This window comes from Lissotriton vulgaris, chromosome 12 (assembly GCF_964263255.1).
Source record: "Lissotriton vulgaris chromosome 12, aLisVul1.2, whole genome shotgun sequence".
In the NCBI taxonomy this organism is placed as follows: domain Eukaryota; kingdom Metazoa; phylum Chordata; class Amphibia; order Caudata; family Salamandridae; genus Lissotriton; species Lissotriton vulgaris.
The window spans coordinates 77,555,913-77,576,261 of NC_141700.1; the positions used below are offsets into that span (position 1 = coordinate 77,555,913).

The 20,349-nt window shown below is 40.1% G+C and overlaps 1 protein-coding gene across 1 annotated transcript in view; it reads left to right on the forward strand.

The window, feature by feature from the left end:
• The window catches only part of MYO1F (myosin IF), a 273,313-nt gene that overhangs the window by 112,317 nt on the left and 140,647 nt on the right, over window positions 1-20,349 (forward strand). Inside the window, exons 3-6 of the mRNA XM_086947211.1 lie at window positions 5,114-5,203; window positions 6,261-6,355; window positions 12,229-12,316; window positions 18,592-18,681. Coding sequence (XP_086803337.1) covers window positions 5,114-5,203; window positions 6,261-6,355; window positions 12,229-12,316; window positions 18,592-18,681 — 363 coding nt within the window. The remainder of the gene's footprint in view (window positions 1-5,113; window positions 5,204-6,260; window positions 6,356-12,228; window positions 12,317-18,591; window positions 18,682-20,349) is intronic.

Below are 20,349 nucleotides of genomic sequence, written 5' to 3' on the forward strand. Positions count from 1 at the left end.
GCTTTAATAATTCCCTTCTCTTGGACCCTAAATTTACTTCATCTTTCACTGAATTTTCTGATAAATTTTTTTCACTCAATGATAATCCCTCCATTCCCAAGCATACCATTTGGGATGCCTTCAAGGCCGCATCAAGGGATTTTATAATTGGCTTTGTAGCAAAAAAACGGAGAGCTGCTCGCAACTTTACAGCTGCTCTCCTTCTTGACATTAAGAAATTGGAGCATTCTTATTATACCTCACGTTCGCAGGACAGCTTAACAGCTTTGGTTAATGCCAAAATGAAATTTAACAAAAAGTCCACGGATGATGCATCTTTATTTTTATTAAAATCGAGTGCAAAGTTTTACGGGGGTAAAAATAAGGCTGGGAAGATTCTTGCTAATTATTTGAAAGTAAAGCACAACAAATTAAATATTGAATCAATCTATGACACACACTCTGTTCTCAAACACAAAGATTCAGATATTCTTGCTGAATTCTCTACCTTTTACAAAACATTATACTCTTCCGAAACCCAACCCTCCCCTCAATCTTTAGACCGCTTTTTCTCCAACATCCAAAAACCAGCTCACTTCCCACTTGATCTCTCTCATTTAGAGCTTAATATCTCTCAACGAGAGTTACTTACAGCGCTTCAAAGTCTTCAAGAAGATAAAGCCCCTGGGCCGGATGGTTTCACTGTTGAATTTTTCCTTCACTTCTCAAAACTTCTCATCCCTAAACTACACTCCCTCATTGATGCTTTCCTTGCCTTGGGCTCATCCTCAGGTTCTTTCTCTGATGCGCATATCTGCCTCATACCCAAGGAAGGGAAAGACGTTCAACATTGCAAAAATTACAGACCAATCTCCTTGGTTAACATCGATTATAAAATATTTGCAAAGTCTATTGCTGCACGTCTTGATCTTCTTGTCCCGGATCTTCTGGGCGAAGAACAGTCAGGCTTTGTTAAGGGATGCTTCATTACTGATAATACTAGATTACTATTTAATGTTTTATCCAAGTCTCGTCATTTGCCCCATTCCCTCGCTGCCATTGCCCTTGATGCTGAAAAGGCATTCGATAGAGTTGAATGGACCTATCTTTTTCACACTCTTCATTGGTTTGGTTTTGGCCCTAAATTTATTTCCCTGATCTCCTTACTCTACTCCAATCCACGTGCAGCTGTTTGTGCTAATGGTCAAATATCCTCCTTTTTTGATTTGGGAAGAGGTGTCCGTCAAGGGTGCCCCTTATCTCCCTTTCTTTTTAATTTGGCCTAGGAACCCTTTTTGTCTAGACTTCGTCAAAACCCTACCATACAAGGCTTTCACACATCAGATTCTCAAGTTAAGCTCGCCGCATACGCGGATGACATCCTTCTTTTTATTTCCAACCCTGCTGATTCGATTCCCGCCTTCCTTACTGAAGTGCATGAATATTCCCAAATATCTGGCTATAAACTCAATAATGATAAATGTGAGATCCTACCTTTAACGAAATTCACTTTTAAACCTGACTTTATTGTTTCCAACTTCACATGGAAACCTTCCCATATTAAATACCTCGGCCTACATATCACTCCTACTATCCCTGACACTGTTTCCCTCTGTCTATCCAAATGCACCCAAAAATTAGAGGACTTGACGTCCAAGTGGCATCCTCTTTACTTGACCTGGTGGGGCCGCCTTGACACTATTAAAATGATGCTGTCCCCTATAGTTCTTTATACTATTTCCAATATTCCTGTATCCATACCCTCGAAATTGTTTTAAAAAATCAACTCCATTCTGATGTCCTTTCTTTGGAATAAGAAGAAGCCTAGGATGTCTCTCGCCCGACTGATTCGCCCTAAGGTGGAGGGTGGAGTTAACTTTCCAGACTTCCCTGCTTACCATAAGGCGTTTTCATTGCGACAAGCTTCTTTTTGGCTGCAAGATCCCAGCACTTCTTGTCCTATGTGGGCTAAATTTGAACGCCTTCTTCTTTCTCCGTTCTCCTTTGCTGAACATCTTTCCTTTTCCCGTAAACCCTCTTCCATTTCTACTCCCATTCATAAATTCACTACTAAACTGCTCCTGTCTTCTTCTTATTCCCCCCCTGCGACCATTGCTGACTTCCTCTCTTCCACCATTTGGCACAACAATGCCCTACTTATTCGCAACAAACCCTTCTTTTGGAGAGCATGGCATCACAAGGGGTTGCTGTGGGTCTCTCAACTCTTTTCTCAATCTTCTTTCCTGTCTTTTACCACTCTCCGTTCCCTCTATGACTTACCTACCTCTTTCACCCGTAACTATCACTTACTTAAGGAGGCTGCATTAGCAACTTACAATCACCTCTCTCAGCTATGTCCATCTCCTGCTTCTCCTACTCCCGTCTCCTCACTCCACTCATTTTTGCGCAAGGCTCCAAAAGCCTCCTCCATTTATAAATATATTTGCACTATTGATTCCCCTAGACCTAAATCCAAAGTAGAGGAATGCTGGGAACATGACCTTTCCACATCCTGGCCAACTTCCTTGTGGGATAAAGTCTGGATCAAGATACGTAAATCTTCAAGAGCGGCAACCTTAACGCAATCCTTGTTTTTTTATTTATAACAGACTTCTCTATACACCTTTTGACCTCCATAAGCGCTTCCCAAATACTTCCCATACATGCTTGTCTTGTTCTTCCCCACAAGCGACTTTATTTCATATGTTGTTCTTATGTACTCCTGTTCATACTTTTTGGTTGCAGGTTTGGGCTCAAATCAACTTGATTTTCCATACAGATATCCCTTTCTCTCACATAAACATTTTTTTAGGTAGCCTTTCCCCTTGTTGGGACACTGTTGAACTAAAGCCTCAGATTATTGACTTACTACTAGCCGCTGCATTCCAACAGATAACGGTAAATTGGAAGGATTCCACCAACGTCTCCTTTAAGGCGTGGTGGTTCAATGTATGCCATAACCACAGACTTGACACTGCTTTTGTTTTTCCAGCTCACATGGCTGTAAAGCGTTTGGACTTATGGCTCCCTGTCACACTTTACTTGGATGCTTGTGCCACTCGCTCGTCTTGTCCACTGCCCTCGCAACAAGAAGTCCTCAAACCTCCTTAAATGCTCACTGCATTCCATGTTCTTTTTCTTTCCCTTATTTTATCATTTTTACATTACTTTCAGGTATTTTCTTGCTACTATGTTTAATGTTTATATGCCCTCTCTTTTACATTCCACTGCCCGGTTTTTCCTTTTGACATTACGTATAACCTTATGCTTGATTTATTTATCGTAACTTTCATTGTTTTATATTTCCATTGTAATCTGTATTGACACCTTGCTTTTTCTTTTTCATATCAAATAAAAATTTTCTTGAACTTAAAAAAAGTGCTCCAGAGCTTGAGTGACTGCTGAGTGGCCTCCTTCATTTCAGTTTTGGGTCTATTTAAATCAGCATGCCAGTAAGCCACTACGATGCATTATAACTGTCATTAGAACATTGGAATGTTGGGAGCTCCATTGAAAACAATGGAGTGCTCTGGGCTTATAATGGCTGGTATAAGCCTGGAGCTCAAACATTCCAATGTTTCTTTGTTCACAGCTCTGGCTTTGAACAAAGGCTTCAGGGAACCTGAGGGGATTCCAATCCCCTCACGCTCCCAAAAGGCTTTGTTTTTTTTGTTAGAACATTCTGTCCTCTAGTGACAGAATGTTCTAATAGCCTTATAGCCCTTCGTAGATGGGCTATACCGCTATTAAAGTCCCTCTCCCTTGTTAAAGGCCCTCGCCTTCGGCTCGGGGCCTTTAACGCTGGAGAGGGCCTTTAATAGCTGGTATAGCCCTCTACGGCGGGCTATAAGGCTATATTAATAAGCATGCCACACTGAAATATTGTTGCCAAGTACTTTTATCATTCAGCTGCCTACACAATTGGGAGACCCTAATGAGAAACGCTCTAAGTACACTCAATTGTGTGCCCAATCTATGTCAGAACTTCTCAATGTCCCTATAACATTTACACCTCTTGACCTCATACTGTAACAAGGTGCCTGACTCTTCTGTCCGTGTGCCTGTTCCCGACGGTATCTCATTATGTTCAAGCAGTGCCTTCCATATCTGTTGTGTATATAACACAGGTCACTGAGCAACACACCTAGTAAACCAATTTCATAGGATTCAGGAGGCCCTATTGAGACCCTTTCAATCAAAGTCAATAGGATAACTATGAATATATATACCAAGTTTGTAATAATCTCTGAAAAATTCCAGAAAGTAATCTGTAATTCAAAGAAAACACAATTGAAAAGAGCACCCTAGTTACTGTTACTGTGGATGTAGTCCTATGACATCCTTGCCTCAAAAATCAAAGTCTAGAAACAGTAAGGTACGGTTTGATGTGTATACTGCTAACCATATAAGGAATGTGGTGATGATATACAAATTGGCCAAGTGTACCCAAACACAAAACAACCTTGTGGTTGGTGTTTTTTTTTACCTGCGAGTACAATGTATGGCCATGAGTACTCCATTTGCCCCACTGTATGCTTATTTACAGTTGGGTGGGAAGGAGCGCACTGTGGCATGGTAACACAAAATGAAGAACTCTCATAACCTTGAATGTTGTGGTTTGGGTTAATTCATGATCTCTTCTTGATAAGGGGTGGTACGTGGGGTGAATTTGTTTAGTAAAGGGAGGTATCTAATTAAACACCACAGTTTTTTATTCTGTTGATCTTGTTAGTGATGGACAAAAGGCAGACAGTGCTACACAAACTTCTTTGACAACAGCAACAACATATCAGGTTCAATTAATCTCATATACAACGAATCCAATTTTCTGTTGGCGTACAACTGGACGAGAAAGGTAGCTAAGGAACACCTAAGATTATGTAATCAAATATGTAGATTTTGTTTTCTCTCGAAAGAAATCTGCACTACAATAATTGCCTTCTCTCATGTCAGAGTTTGAGTACTATGTGGAAATGTAAGCCCCTGGTGCAAGTGTGAGCCAAGCAAGTTACAAGAATTGGGGCACATTACTTCTGGTTATGTCTTTGAGGGTACATGGGATGTCTTGAGGGTACATGGGAATCTGCCAAATGTATACATTTGTTTGTTAACCCTCCCTTAACTAACAGCTCAGACCTACATTGGCTCCGTGCTCATCTCAGTGAATCCCTTCAAACAGATGCCTTATTTCACCGACCGGGAGATTGAACTCTACCAAGGAGCCGTGAGTACCCGTTCTGAAACTTCACAGAAAGCAGACCTGAGTAGTGTTGATGAAGATTAATAGGAGTGATCATACATACTATTTTCTTGGAGATTACGACAGTACAATATTGACAGATGGGCTGAAAATGCATTTAACATCATGCAACGCTTCTTTGATTAACCGAACCAAAGAAATTACTTATTTTATCATATCAATGTAATTCAAAGGACACTGTCTCAATGGCAAACTTAATCAAGTGGATTAGGGAGAGGTGCAGATCTTGATTAAGGTATTTTTTAAATAATAAACATCTGACTTGTTGGTTGAGCGCCATAACTCATTTTATAGCAAATGGACTATAAATGAAACCCACAAGAAATGACGTCCAGTCTTGATCCTATTAGATGTAGGAAAAAATGCTACAGCATCAGTGGTGTGTAGAAACAGCTGAAAGAAGCTAGGGTGAGATTAAGAGTTAACCACAAACTGTATTATACTCGATTTAAAGCCTGGAGCCACATTATATAGATATTTGGGATGTTGATAAAGTGTGGGTAGTTGGTATTCAAGTGTTCCAACCTTCCACTACAAATCACTCAACACACCACTGGTGTCTCTCGCAACAGAGATGATTCTACGTTAATATAATTCTAAATTAGATCTTTTTCTAACTATTTGTTCTGTCTTTGGTATTAGAAGTGACCGCTAACCCAGATCTTACTCCACTTTACCCTCATTCAATTTTCTGCACTAGAGTTCAGGTATTTACATAACAGCAAAATCAGTTATCCTTAGATATGTTTTGAAATGAAACTGTCCGCATGCTTTAAAATAAAATGAATACATTGTATAAACTTGCGGTAAGTATTCAAAATTATTTCGGGTGGTGAGATACTCCCCTCAAATCCCTTTTTTAATCAATCGACGCACACGGTGATTCGTCGGCGAGTCTAACTTTTAAAAGTACAGGCTGTGCATATGTGAGAATAAAGATGGACTATGAATGATCTATGAATGAGCTGGACCATTTGTTTAGTACATTTTTTCTAACTATTTTCTGCTATCACTCTTCAAGGCCCAGTATGAAAATCCCCCTCATATTTATGCGCTGACTGATAACATGTACCGAAATATGTTGATTGACGGGGAAAACCAATGTGTCATCATCAGGTAAGGCCAGATCTTTTATTATTAAACATTCATATCAACTGGTGCTGCAAACCTATGTGTATTGTCCTTGCAAGCAGTTAATGTTCTACACCAATACGTTTGTGCAACTTCAGCAAAGAACTGTGCACCAAATAGGTCATTAATTTAAAATCCTCGAGGGCATACTTAAAGATTCATCTCTCTAATGTCTTTAAAATGATCACCACAGGGTTGGGTGGTGGGAATGAATGTGAGATTCAGTGTTGTCAGTGGCGTAGCTAGCCCTTATGCCGCCCGTGGCGGTCACTGCTTTTGTCACCTGGTGGCAGGGGGGGCCTTAGGCATGTGCAAGCTGTGCACCCGCACAGGGCCACCAAACCCCAGGGGCCTCCACGCCAATATATATCCTTAATATAATAATCCTCTGAGGATGGATACATATTTGTGTGGCTTTGGCGGCCTTCGGCTCTGTTCCACTTCCTAACACCCTGACCCCATCCCCCTCCTGAGCTCCGGGGGGGGCTCCAACCCGCCCGGACCCCCTCTTCCGGGGCCCCCTACCTAAGCTCCCTGCCCAGGGCCACCATGAGCCTAGAGCCGCCCCTGCTGGTGGCCGCGTGAAAGAGCAGGACGGTGGAGGCCGCCGCCCCCCCAAAACTCTATGCCACTGAGTGTTGTAAAGTGCAGTGATACAGCTAAACGGGCTGCTCAAAATATAATGCTCGATATTATTGCTTGACAGAGGAAGCTTCGTGAATATACACCAGTATAGTACTAATATGAATATCAGCAAGAATACCTCTTAAAGGGTAAGTAAAATTTAACTAATAACTCAGAAGGTCTATCTGTCACCTCCTAACAATCAAGTCGCTGAACCTGCCCTACACTCTTTCGCCGTATAGGAGACTGCAAAATGTTAGTTTTTATTGAGTATGTTGAGGTGTATTGTGTTTGTTGTAGAACTTCATTTTATATTAGACACAAGTGTCCCGAGCTCTGGAGAGAACCAATGAATGAATTCCTGAACATCAGTTATGGATAGACAATGAAGTAGCTGCTAGGCCTGGCTGCCTCTTGCTGCTCCTGCTGTGCTGTGGCAGGAACAGGGAGTAAGCAGAGCTCTGGTACCCTGTTTACTATCTGAGGTTTCTTTGCTTTGCCTGTCCCCTGATTCTAGAGTAGCAAACATAGGAACAAAGGTACAGAAAAAATGGAATAATGGCACTGCACAAAAACACACAGGACTGTGGCACACATGAACGGTATCATGATTCCAACACAGAAAGTCACTCTTATGCAAATGGTCAACTAAAGCACGGGCAAGCAAAAGAGCTCACAATTTACCTGTTCTACATTAGTTTACATGAGCGGTGCGGATCCCATGTAAATTGCTGGTAGCAAAGGTCATGACAACAGCCCGGAAGCACAACACATACATTGTTCAGCAAATAACTGTCATAAAACAGGATTTACATTGCAAGACAATAACTTGCAACCGAGGGAAGGGTGTATTCGCTCTGAATGGACTATTGCACAGGAAGGATTGACACCAAAGATGATTGATTTCCCAGAAAGTGAAAGGGGTCTGTCAAGTTCGGTGGTGTCCTCCTGTTTCTCTCATTGAAATAGATTTACTCCTGCTAATGACAGGAGTGAATCTGTAACTGTTCTCATGTTCATTTACTCTATACAAAAGTTTCTGAATACCCAAATACTTGTGAGTTTGTGTAAAGGAGAAGGCCTCCCCAAGGACTAAATCCATAAATCAGTAAATCTGTTCCAGGAGAGAAAAAGGTGGGATACGTTAAAATTGATTGGCCAGTTTCTAGGAACAATATTTATCAATCAGCAATATACAGCAATAAGCAAAGATCAATAATCAATAATTATGAGCAAAAGGGAAAAATTGTATACTAAAGCACAGAACTATAAACTTCATCTTGTAGTCAGGCATGAATTCTGGATGCCCTCAATGTAACCCTAGATTCCTGTAGTGATAAGGGGAAGGACATTGGACCTGATTACGACTTTTGGCGCTGCAGGAACTGGCGGCACTCCACCGCCTCGCTCCCGCACCGCCAAGAGTCGCTGCCGCCCACCTGCCAGATTAAAAGTCATTTTTTGGTCTGGTAGGTGGGTGGAGTGGTGGTCCCGTGGCAGTACTGTTTAAAGGCTCATTGTGAGCCTTAAACAGCACCACTGCTGGACCGCCAGTGCACCTTCCTGCACGGGAAGGAATGTACCTTGTCGTGCATTCCTTCCCATGCTGAAACTGGGGGTGCAAAACTACAGGGGCCTCCTGCATGCACCCCCATGCACAGGGGCAAGAGGGGGCCCTGTAGGTCCCCTTTTCTTTTCCTCACCTCTAGCAGTAACATGGAGAAAGAACCTCCATGACATTACTGGCGGTGAGGAAAGTCATAATATGCTTGGTGGTGCAAGATATTGCGGACCTCAGACCGCCGCAGGACCATGAGGGAATGGCGTTCCCTGGCAGTTGCAGCGGTGCAATGGGGGTTCAACTGCGCAAGTCCTAATAGGGCGGTCGGACCGCCGGTGTGGGGTTGGCTGGGCTGCCACCGCCGTGCACTGATGAGTATGGCGGGATTTGGACCGCTAGACTCCTAATCAGACCCATAGTGGTTAAATATATGCTTTTTTTAAAGAATACATTCTAAAGCACTGATGTTTCAGATGGAGACAGAGAGTAACTCCTCTGGTGAATGGTTTGTCCAAATGTTACAAAAATGTCATAATGTTAGGACAGCTGGAATGGCAACAGCCATATGCATCCCGCTCTCTAAAGATGTTTTTAAAATAGGAACACTTGTAGCTATTCCAAGTTTTAGTAGTTAGCTACTTCCACCTCACAGTAAACACTGTCACATAAACAGATCTGAGGGTCAAATATATGACGAAGATTGTATAACATAAATATTCAACTGTTCGTCATCGGGGTACACACATCAATGGTATTGGCGTAACTGCCAGCGGGTGGATGAAAGCTATGTGAACCTGTTGAGATTCGATCCAGTGACTGCAGAAGATGCTTTAGTCCACTGAGCAATCAATCAGGGCTAATTGAAACACCTATCTCAACAAAAGGAGAGAGAGGGTTTTAGGGCACTCTTAGTCCCCAAGCAATATACAGGTAATCAAAAGAAGAGTGACCATAAAGATAGAGTATATAAAGGAGGTGGGTGTCGCACGTGAAGTCTGAGGCCAGTTGTAAGTGGTCCGATGGTAAGACCAAATTTCAAGAAAAAATACACTGTTTTTTCAGGAAACCCTCACTCACCCTAGTGGTGACATGCTTCATCATCGGGTCCACCGGGAGAGATCGAGTACCTCCCCGGTGTGCTGCGACGCCAGGAGACTGCGGAGCAGGTTTTTGTGTGAAGATGAAGTGTGAAAAAAATATATACTAAGGTTTAAAAATGTCAGAGGTTGTACCAAAAAAACTTTATTCACTGGTCAACCTGACATATTAAAAATAAGATATGTGAAGGGAAACTAGCCAATTACTTTATACTGGTGTTTACCCTGTAAAGAAGGTCAACATGTTTCTGCCCGTTTTTATGTGTTACTTTACTGGGCTTTCATCAGGACCGGTAAGCGAGTGTGCCAATGACAGGAGGGGCACGCTAAGGCCCGCCCTGCCAATGGTCGTGAAAGTTAAAAATAGCACTATGTGTAAAAATGGTGCAAAAAGAAAGAAAAACAAACTCATAAGTAGTGGGGTTTTACCTCTTTTGCGAGGAACCTAGGAGTCTGTAGGAAGAAAAAATGACAAACAGACAAATACAAACATAAACACAAAGATATCGAATCATTGGTTTGTGCATATGTACAGTGGCCATAAAGAGTGACTCTGTGGCTTGACACGTGCTAGCATACCTATCAAGGGCCGTGGCCGGTATGCCTGGGTTGCGTAGTTGACCTCATGCCGAGATTCGAGGTGGAGGGGCCTCAACTAACGCTGATTAAATCTATTCAGCGCGAACTGTTGCATATGTGTGGTATAGCAACAGTGGCTAAACAGGCAGACTAATAATGTCTAAGTCTATTTGTGAGGAAGTACAAGAAATATCTTGCTGGAGTCACTCTTTATGGCCACTGTACATATGCACAAACCAATGATTCGATATCTTTGTGTTTATGTTTGTATTTGTCTGTTTGTCATTTTTTCTTCCTACAGACTCCTAGGTTCCTCCCAAAAGAGGTAAAACCCCACTACTTATGAGTTTGTTTTTCTTTCTTTTTGCACCATTTTTACACATAGTGCTATTTTTAACTTTCACGACCATTGGCAGGGCGGGCCTTAGCGTGCCCCTCCTGTCATTGGCACACTCGCTTACCGGTCCTGATGAAAGCCCAGTAAAGTAACACATAAAAACGGGCAGAAACATGTTGACCTTCTTTACAGGGTAAACACCAGTATAAAGTAATTGGCTAGTTTCCCTTCACATATCTTATTTTTAATATGTCAGGTTGACCAGTGAATAAAGTTTTTTTGGTACAACCTCTGACATTTTTAAACCTTAGTATATATTTTTTTCACACTTCATCTTCACACAAAAACCTGCTCCGCAGTCTCCTGGCGTCGCAGCACACCGGGGAGGTACTCGATCTCTCCCGGTGGACCCGATGATGAAGCATGTCACCACTAGGGTGAGTGAGGGTTTCCTGAAAAAACAGTGTATTTTTTCTTGAAATTTGGTCTTACCATCGGACCACTTACAACTGGCCTCAGACTTCACGTGCGACACCCACCTCCTTTATATACTCTATCTTTATGGTCACTCTTCTTTTGATTACCTGCTAATTGAAACACCACCACCTGTGTCACCGGTTGTGAATGAGTGTGTGATATCAACCCAGCTTCGTCTATTACACTGGTGAAAGTATGTCAAGGCCTTGTCAATTCTCCAGTGACCCAACCTTTATAATGAACTATTGTCAAATTAGATTTTTGCTATAATCCATAGTACTTCAAACCTACCTGATAATTAGAACAGAAACTAACAAATAAAAGTAATATGTGAATTACGTAAACAAGTGTAAACTACATTGTTGTGGCATAACTCTGCAACCACACAATTAAGATTTTTCTTGCCCAGGGAAATATGTTTCCAGTCCGAGAAACCCCCGCTTCCATGCACCTCATGAAATATGGGGCTGATTAAAGGCACTTTTCCAGCCAATTTAAGAATGTCCTTCACACTTTTTGGATTATATGTCCATCTATACATGTAGTGTGAAAACCATTGGTAAGGTTTGTCTCTTACCTAGAAATATCCACGTTCCTACACACACCCTAAATTTAGTACTGCATACCAAATACATACAGATTTTCTGTAGGATTATTTTTCACTTGTGGGAATAACCACCTGCAGGTGGTGAGCCTGTGAGGGCTGCTGGTCAGAATATCGAGGCCAATATATTTTTTAAACGCTTTATCGTAAAGGTAAGTACATATAGGTAAGTATAAATTTACGATTGTGAACTCCCCATCTACATACTGTGAAGACATGTATATAGCAATGGTACACATATGTGGAGTTAAGAATTGTAAATCTTTACTTAGCTATATAAACATATAAAATATATATATTGTGATAGTAAATGTTTGGCAGGGCAGAATTAGAATATTGATAATCTCGTAGAATAGCCCTATGAGTTTGGATCAGCCCTTTGCCAATGCAGGTGGGTTTTTGCACACCTGGGTAACTTTAAGTGCACAAAAGAAGATGTGGATCTTTTTGTGAGTTGCTATCTGGTGTCACTCTTGTTCATAGAGCAGCGGAAGGAAGTCTGAATTGGGATAGTGTCAAATTGTTTTGTTTATTGGCCTCAATCACAAGTGATTTTTCTGTAAACTTGTGTGCCCCTAGTGGAGAAAGTGGAGCTGGAAAAACAGTGGCAGCGAAATATATCATGGGCTATATTTCCAAAGTCTCAGGAGGTGGTGAAAAAGTACAGGTAAGTCATTTATGTTTTTATTTTAATAAATTTATCATCAATCTCCTGCTCCTTCCCCTCTCTGCCTCAAGATATTTTCCATTCTCAGCAGATTTATAACAATTTCTTATTGTTATACAATTAAAAATATTTTGCAATTTGATCTCAATCGCTGCAGTACTATTTTGGTATAGCTCTATTCCAACATCCTTCTCACGTGAACAAACTTTATATAGAAAGACTACAATCCCGTATTAAATGGGGCATCTAGGGAATGATGAAACAATAGGTCTCAAAACCCAAGCAGACATCTTAAAACAAAAGAACATTCTGGAATGCACATTACTGCTGACTGTCAGCGATGTAGGAATGGGTGAAGAGAACCATGTTTTTCCTCCACACTGGATGGCCACTTTAACAGTGAGAGTCCTTCTAGATCTTAATGTTATGCCATGGTCTTCAAATTTGTATCTATTATGTATTAAGAAATCATTTTATCTCAATCCTTTAACACTTTGCCCCCATTAATTGTGATTGGGAAGAATGAAATAACTAACTAATACATAGCAGAGAAACTATTTCCAATAAGGGCAGGACAGTTAAGACTAGCCATGCCCAACAGATATACTGAAACAAAATTAAGATGCATATGGATTGAGATTCAGTGTTCCTGTGATGTTCTGTCATTAAAATTTAGTGTGCTCACATTCTTACTAAAATTTCTTCAGCCACCGACCAATTCATTCCAATATTTTGCTTTTCCTCCAACCCATAAACTCAACTGCTATGCTTTTGCTCTCAGCTACTAATAGCTACTCCTTAAACTTTTCAACTGACCAGAAGCCTTCCGGATCCCCACCTTGGACTTACAAAGAGCAGAAGCCAAATGACATAAGGAGCAGCCATGGTTAAATGAAGTTGGCAATTACGAAGGAAGTGATAATATCACAGTCTTTGTTAAGAAAATGGAAACAAACTAGGCATAAGCAGTACAGAAGGAAAGGGAAAATGGAACATGTACTATACATTTTAACTGCCCATCCCCAGAATGGAGTAGGACACACACTCCTTACCACACAAATAGTTGATCTTTCCATAAATCAGCAAGAATGTAATAATTGTGTAAGGAATTGGTTGATATTTAAAAATCTGGTACACAGTTCCTCAACACCAACGAAAACAACAAAATATACAATGCATAAAAAATTCAGAAAATGGCTTCAGCTGCAGTCACCATGAAACTATGTAAAAACATTGCTAATGAGGTACTTATATAAATGCACAATATCAGGCAGAGAAATTAATCAAAAAATAGTCAGGGTGCCATGTGACAGGAAATATAACGGATCTGTGACACAATATTGTCCAAAAATTTACAAAAAATATAGATTTTCGAAATATAAATAGAATTTAAAGTAATGTGTTAAATATTGTAATATATACAATAAATATAATGTACAACCAATACATTCCACTACTATTCATTACTATATATAAATATACATTTATATAAACACACAAACTCGTGTATATATATATATATATACATATATATATATGTGTGTGTTTATTTAAAAAATATATAGTGAAACATACTTAATACAAATATTAATTTTGCACGGCATTTATTTTTAAAACACTTTAATGTATGACTATGAAAACAGAAACACACACACACATATATGTATTTATATATCTATATATTTATATAAAATTAAAACCATAGAAAATAACAAAAAAGATATTAATTTAGACAATGAATAAAATATAAAACATTTACCCCAACAATTAATGCTACAAAACCTATTTAACCAATACTATGAAAATTAACAAGTCTAAGAATATTACATTTACCATTCTCATTCTAGTTTATGCAACATTAGGGAAACTGTTGGACTTTGTAGGGGTTAGATTTACTATTCCTACTTCATTCAGAGTAACAGTAGGGAAAGCGTTGGGCTTCGGAGGTGTGAAATTTACTATTCCTACTCCCTTGTAAACAACAGTAGGGAAACTGTTCGACTTTGAAGGAGTTAAATGTACTATTCCCACTCCAAACAACGTAACAGTAGAGAAAACATTGGATTTCGGGAGAGGTAAAATTTACTATTCCCACTGCAAACAGTACTCCAGTCAGTAGAACAGTAGGGAAGCGATAGACTTCGAATGGGTGAAATATATTACTCCCACTCCAAACAGCACAACAGTAGAAAAAGTGTTGGACTTTGGAGGAGGGGCGCACTTTACTATTCCTACTCCACTCTGTGCAACAGTAGGGAAAGCTTTGGATTTCAGAGGAATGAAATTTACTATTCTCACTTCACTCCAGTCAGCGCAACAGTAGAGAAAGTGTTGAGCTCTGAAGGAGTAAAATTAACTATTCTCACTCGAGTCTCTGGAACAGTAGGGAAAACGTTGGATTTCGGAGGTCAGCACAACAGTGGAGACATTTATGGCCTTGGGAGGGGTAACATTTTCTATTCCCGGTAAAGTTTCTGCAACAGTAGGGAAAGTGTTGGATTTTGGACGGGTGAAATTTACTATTCCGACTCCAGTCAGTGCAACAGGGGAGAAATTGTTGGACGTTTGAGGAGTAAAATTTTCTTTTCCTGCTAAAGTCTCTGCAACAGTAGGGAAAGTGTTGGATTTCGGAGGGGTGAAATTTACTTTTTCGACTCCAGTCAGTGCAACAGTAGAGAAAGTGTTGGATATTAGAGGGGTAACATTTACTATTCCCACTCTAGTCTATGCAAAAGTAGGGAAAGCGTTGGATTTCATAGGGGTGAAATTTACTATTCTGACTGCAGTCAGCACAACAGTACAGAAAGTGTTGGACTTAGGAGGTGTAAATTTTACTATTTCCACTCCAGTCTCTGCAACAGTAGGGAAAGTATCTTACAGCTAGATTCATCAAGCCAAAATCGGCTCGCAAAGGGCCAGATTCTGAGAATCTGGCCCTTTGCGTGCGCTATTTTTGCATTTGGGATTCATTATCCCAAATGCAAAAATCGCAATCCTAGAAATCGCTAAATTGCGAATAATTGCATTTAAGGAATCTCAATTTGAGATTCCTTAAATGAAATTCATGAACAATTTTAAAATTGCGAATACGCAATCTGGGGCTCGCTATTTACCGTGAAGTCTAACTACATGGTAAATAGCGAAAACTTAGAAAAATGCACTTTAGTGCATTTTTCTAAGTTGTATGTTACACACACACATGTCCTTTGGACATGTGTGTGCGCAACACCAGTGTACATTACCATTTCAGGGGTGCTACAGGGTGTCCTTTGGACACCCTGGCACCCTTGAAATCGCTTCCTTATTTGCGATTCGCTATTTGCTAATCGCAAATAAGGAATGACTCCCCATTCATTCCTATGGGCCTTTAGGCCCATAGGAATGAATGGGACAGCCATTCCTTATTTGCGATAATCAATTAGTGAATCGCAAATAAGGAAGCAGTAGAAATCGCAAAAAATATTGCGATTTCTACATGCATCCCGATTTGCGAGTCTTTAATAGCGATTCCTTAAAAATCGATATTAAGGACTCGCAAAACAGGACTTTGATGAATCTGGGGGTCTATTTCAGAGGGGTGAAATTTACTATCCCCACTCCAAATAGCACAACAGTAGGGAAGCTGTTGAACTGCGGAGAGGTTACTTAACTAGCATCCTGCAACTAAAGTTATGAAAAAAATAAGTATTCCACAATTTATATATTTACAATTCAAATACTTACTTTACGAATAATTAATAGTTATATATCCCTACAATGCTAGCCTCCCACAACTAAACTATAAGTAAAATAAATCAGTATTCAATGTTTTACAAAATTAAAAATCAGCTAAATAATTAATTAATACTAAATTATTAATTATTACTTAATTAACTTCCTACCCCACACCCCTACAAACCTAGCAACCCACAACTAAAATATTAGTAAAATAAATATTTAATAAATTACATAATTAAAACTCAATTATATAATTAATTAACAATTAATTGTTAAATAATTATTGCTTAATTAACTTCTTGCCCTATACCCACAAATCTAACAGAGCGCAAATAACTTATAAAAAATAAATCAGTATTATATAAATTAAAACAAAATGTATTAAATAATTCTTAATTATTACCTAATTAGCTTCCCATCCTATCTGTCTACAAACTCAACAACCTGCTACAACACTATAAATTACTATTGGAAATTGATTACAGAAATCTAAATCACTTAAAATTACAAGCTGTATTTTAAAAACAATTGATAACATTTATATAAACCGTAAACTACATTAAAATAATTTTAAAAACGATAGTCTTTACCACTATAATACTGAAAATGATATTAAAACCATCAACATTATTTAAAATAATATTACTTATCTCACAAAAACGATAATATTGTCAAAATTATTTCCCCATCACAATGTTTGTCTATCACAATATTTAATTTCTAATATTTCTGTCTCCCGTGATTATAAATTGATATTTTGTCCAAACACCAATATAACATCACACTAGAGCAGCAACACTGCTTGTGGGCAGGGGTTAGAAGGGGTGCATGACCCAGTAGTGGAGAACAACCACGTCATCATCTTTCCAGGCCTTTTCTGAAGTAGAGAATGGAGGGTGCTTGGCTGAATTAATCTGGCATTGTGTTCCACGCCTTTAAAGCATAGCAGGGCTGGAATTTAGTTTTCTCCTACCTGCACTTCTTTGTCTCGTCTGGTAATGCAAGCTGCTGCAGGTCTTGTCTAGGCGCCCAAAGTAAACAGCTTTAAAGCCAAGCACTGGTAGTGTTGTTGTGGACTGCTTTGTGATGCTGCTAGAAGTATTGCTGGTGATTCCATCTCCAGAGAAAGATATTGGGGATCTTTTACTCCTGGAGTGAACCTGTCTCACTTTCTGAAGTCCTTGATACAACATACAACCACATGGAAAACACTATTAAATGGGGTAAGGTGTGCCACAGGATTCCCAGCCATGGCGCATTTCATCTGTCTGGATCGCCTTTCTGAATTTTTGGTCTGAAAGGAATTGCTTTAATTTACAAAGCTAGATCTCTTAGTAACAGATGTTCTTGGTTTTTGTGTGATGTATGTCTTGAAGATGAAATTGGTGTTGATGTAGTCCAATGAATTACCCTCTCAACAAGCCGTTTTGCAAAGGTAACCAGTTTATTCCCAAATATTTATTGCTGTACCTGAAGTTACCTGCTGACATTGGGACATAGATGCATCAAAGAAAATACCGGGAGCAAACGGGCAGATTCTCAGAATCTGCCCGTTTGCTCCCGGTATTTTTGCATTTGGGATGCATCATCCCAAATGCAGAAATCGCAATTTAAGGAATCTCTAAATAGAGATTCCTTAAATTGCTCTTGCATTTAAGGAATCCCAAAATGAGATTCCTTAAATGCAATGCATGAAACCCAAAAAAATAGCGATTTCGCTAATAGGGGGAGCAAATTACCATGAAGTTGAACTTCGTGGTAATTTGCTAAAACTTTGAAAAATGCACTTTTGTGCATTTTTCAAAGTTACATGTTGCGCGCACACATGCCCTTAGGGCATGTGTGTGTGTAACATTTGTGCACAGGTCCATTTCAGGGGTGCAACAGGGTGTCCTTTGGACACCCTGGCACCCTTGAAATAGCGGAACATTAGCGATTCGGTAATAGCTAATCGCTAATAAGGAATGGCTTTCCCATTCATTCCTATGGGCCTTTAGGCCCATAGGAATGAATGGGAAAGCCATTTCCCATAATTTGCTCCCCCTATTAGCGAAATCGCTATTTTTTTGGGTTTCATGCATTGCATTTAAGGAATCTCATTTCTCATCTCATCTCATCTCATTCCTATGAGCCTTTAGGCCCATAGGAATGAATGGGAAAGCCATTCCTTATTAGCGATTAGCTATTACCGAATCGCTAATAAGGAATCTTAAGGAATCGCTAATAACATTGCGATTCCTACATGCATCCCGTTTTGCGAGTCTTTAATAGCGATTCCTTAAAATTCGCTATTAAGGACTCGCAAAACATTACTTTGATGCATCTGCCAGTGGATGTGTGAATGAACTCAGTTTTTTGTGTCCTGTGTGAGAAATGCCTTGGACATCCAAGTTTGCATGGTGGTGAGGCGGGTCATTCGATTGGCTTAAAAAGGTGTGTGAACAGTCTTGATCTGCACATCAAAAGTGTGAAATTAGTCTTTGGTTTATTTGATGGAAAGCCTCTCAGTAGATCTTCCTGAGGACAGTCTCTGAGATGAACCTTTGCTTTGATTGCAGCACGTGAAAGACATTATCCTGCAGTCTAATCCTCTTCTGGAAGCCTTTGGGAATGCAAAGACCGTGAGGAATAATAACTCCAGTCGCTTTGTAAGTGAAATTTTAAACTGCATATTACGCATAATGGCATTTCAAAATATTACCATAAATCTAGAAAACATGTAGGTGGTACAAAGTAGACCCAGGCGAAGTTTAAATGAATCAAGCCTTATTCAAGGATTTTCTGGATTTTGGCATTGTTATATGAAATTCCTGAAATTACGCAATTTTACACAAGCTAACAGGAATAATATAAATGGGCGTGATGCAAATGGCTGTTGCTCGCATCTTGCGTGTTTTTCGCACTATTTTTAACCACAACATATTTCCTCATGTCAAATGTAACAACACATTTCACACTAAATATATTGCTAAATGGTGGATTTGCATTTTGCATAATTACACTTAGGGCCTAATTATGAGTTTGGCGGTCCACGGACCGCCAGACTCGGGGGGGCATGGCGGTGGCGGTTTTCCGATCACCCTGTTACAATATGGGCGGTTGGACCAACATTTCCCCGCCGCAGATGTCCAGGGAACCGCTGTTCCCTGGCGGTGTTGCGGCGGTGAGGAATCCACAAAATTTTGGGCAGGCCCACCAAGCATATTACGAATTTCCACTCCGCCAAGGTTTTCCTTGCAGTTTCTTCTCCATGAAACCCGTCGGAGAGAAGAAACAAATGGGGCCCTACAGGGCCCAACTTGTGCCTCTGGCCATGGGATGCATGCAGGGGGGCACAACTGTGTGCATGCACCCCAAGTGCGTTACCATTGTGGTGCCCGTTTTCAGGGCATCACCATGAGAACGTCTAATAAAAGCCCGCCAGACACAAGAAATACTCAGAATCTGGCAGACGACCCGACCACGGGTTTGGCGGTGCGGACCCAGCACCGCACCACCACACTCATAATCAGGCCCTTAATTTCTAGTCAACTGCCAACATTTCACATAATTACGCGAAAGCATATTACACTAATTCCCACATCCCAAATAGAAAAGTAAAGTCTGTTCATAAACATGAATCTGACGGGTCTCTCTAAAGAAGGTTTAGAACCAATGAAAGAAACATTTTTTACGTCAATCAATATTTGTGAGTTTTGTCTTAACACTAGCATAGGTGTGAGTTTCAGCTTAACACTAGCATAGGTGTGAGTTTACTCAATTTCAAAGACTAAGATTTACTGACTGAAAATAGGATATATGAATTGAGCCCTTTAACATTAAATTTGCCTGTGATCCTTGATTTGCCCTTCAATGAGGGTACTTTTTTTTGTTGTAAATCTTTATATTAGTTTCAAAACAAAGAAAGTAATAGACATATCAGGTGCCATACATTCGGACATAATAAGAAGGCGAACAGATGTTGATACAGGATGGATACTAAGCAGTGAAGAAATGTCTGAGACGCCTACGCCAATGTATGAGAAACAGGATGTGCCACAGTACAATATACAATGTACATTAGGCGCAAGTTCTCAGAGTCTGCCCACCCATAAACTCAGGATAATAGGAGAAGCATGAGCACCAGATACTGGAATACCAACAAAGTCAGGATGTTCCACCAACTATACTTGTAAAAGGAAAGGGAAAGAGAGTGTGAAGAAAAGAAACCATAAAAACAAAAAAGAAGACAAAACAATAAACCCATCCCCCCACCCTGCACCCCTGCATATGGCTATCACCTAACCCCAACTAGCAATGTGCCTGTTGCCCCAACT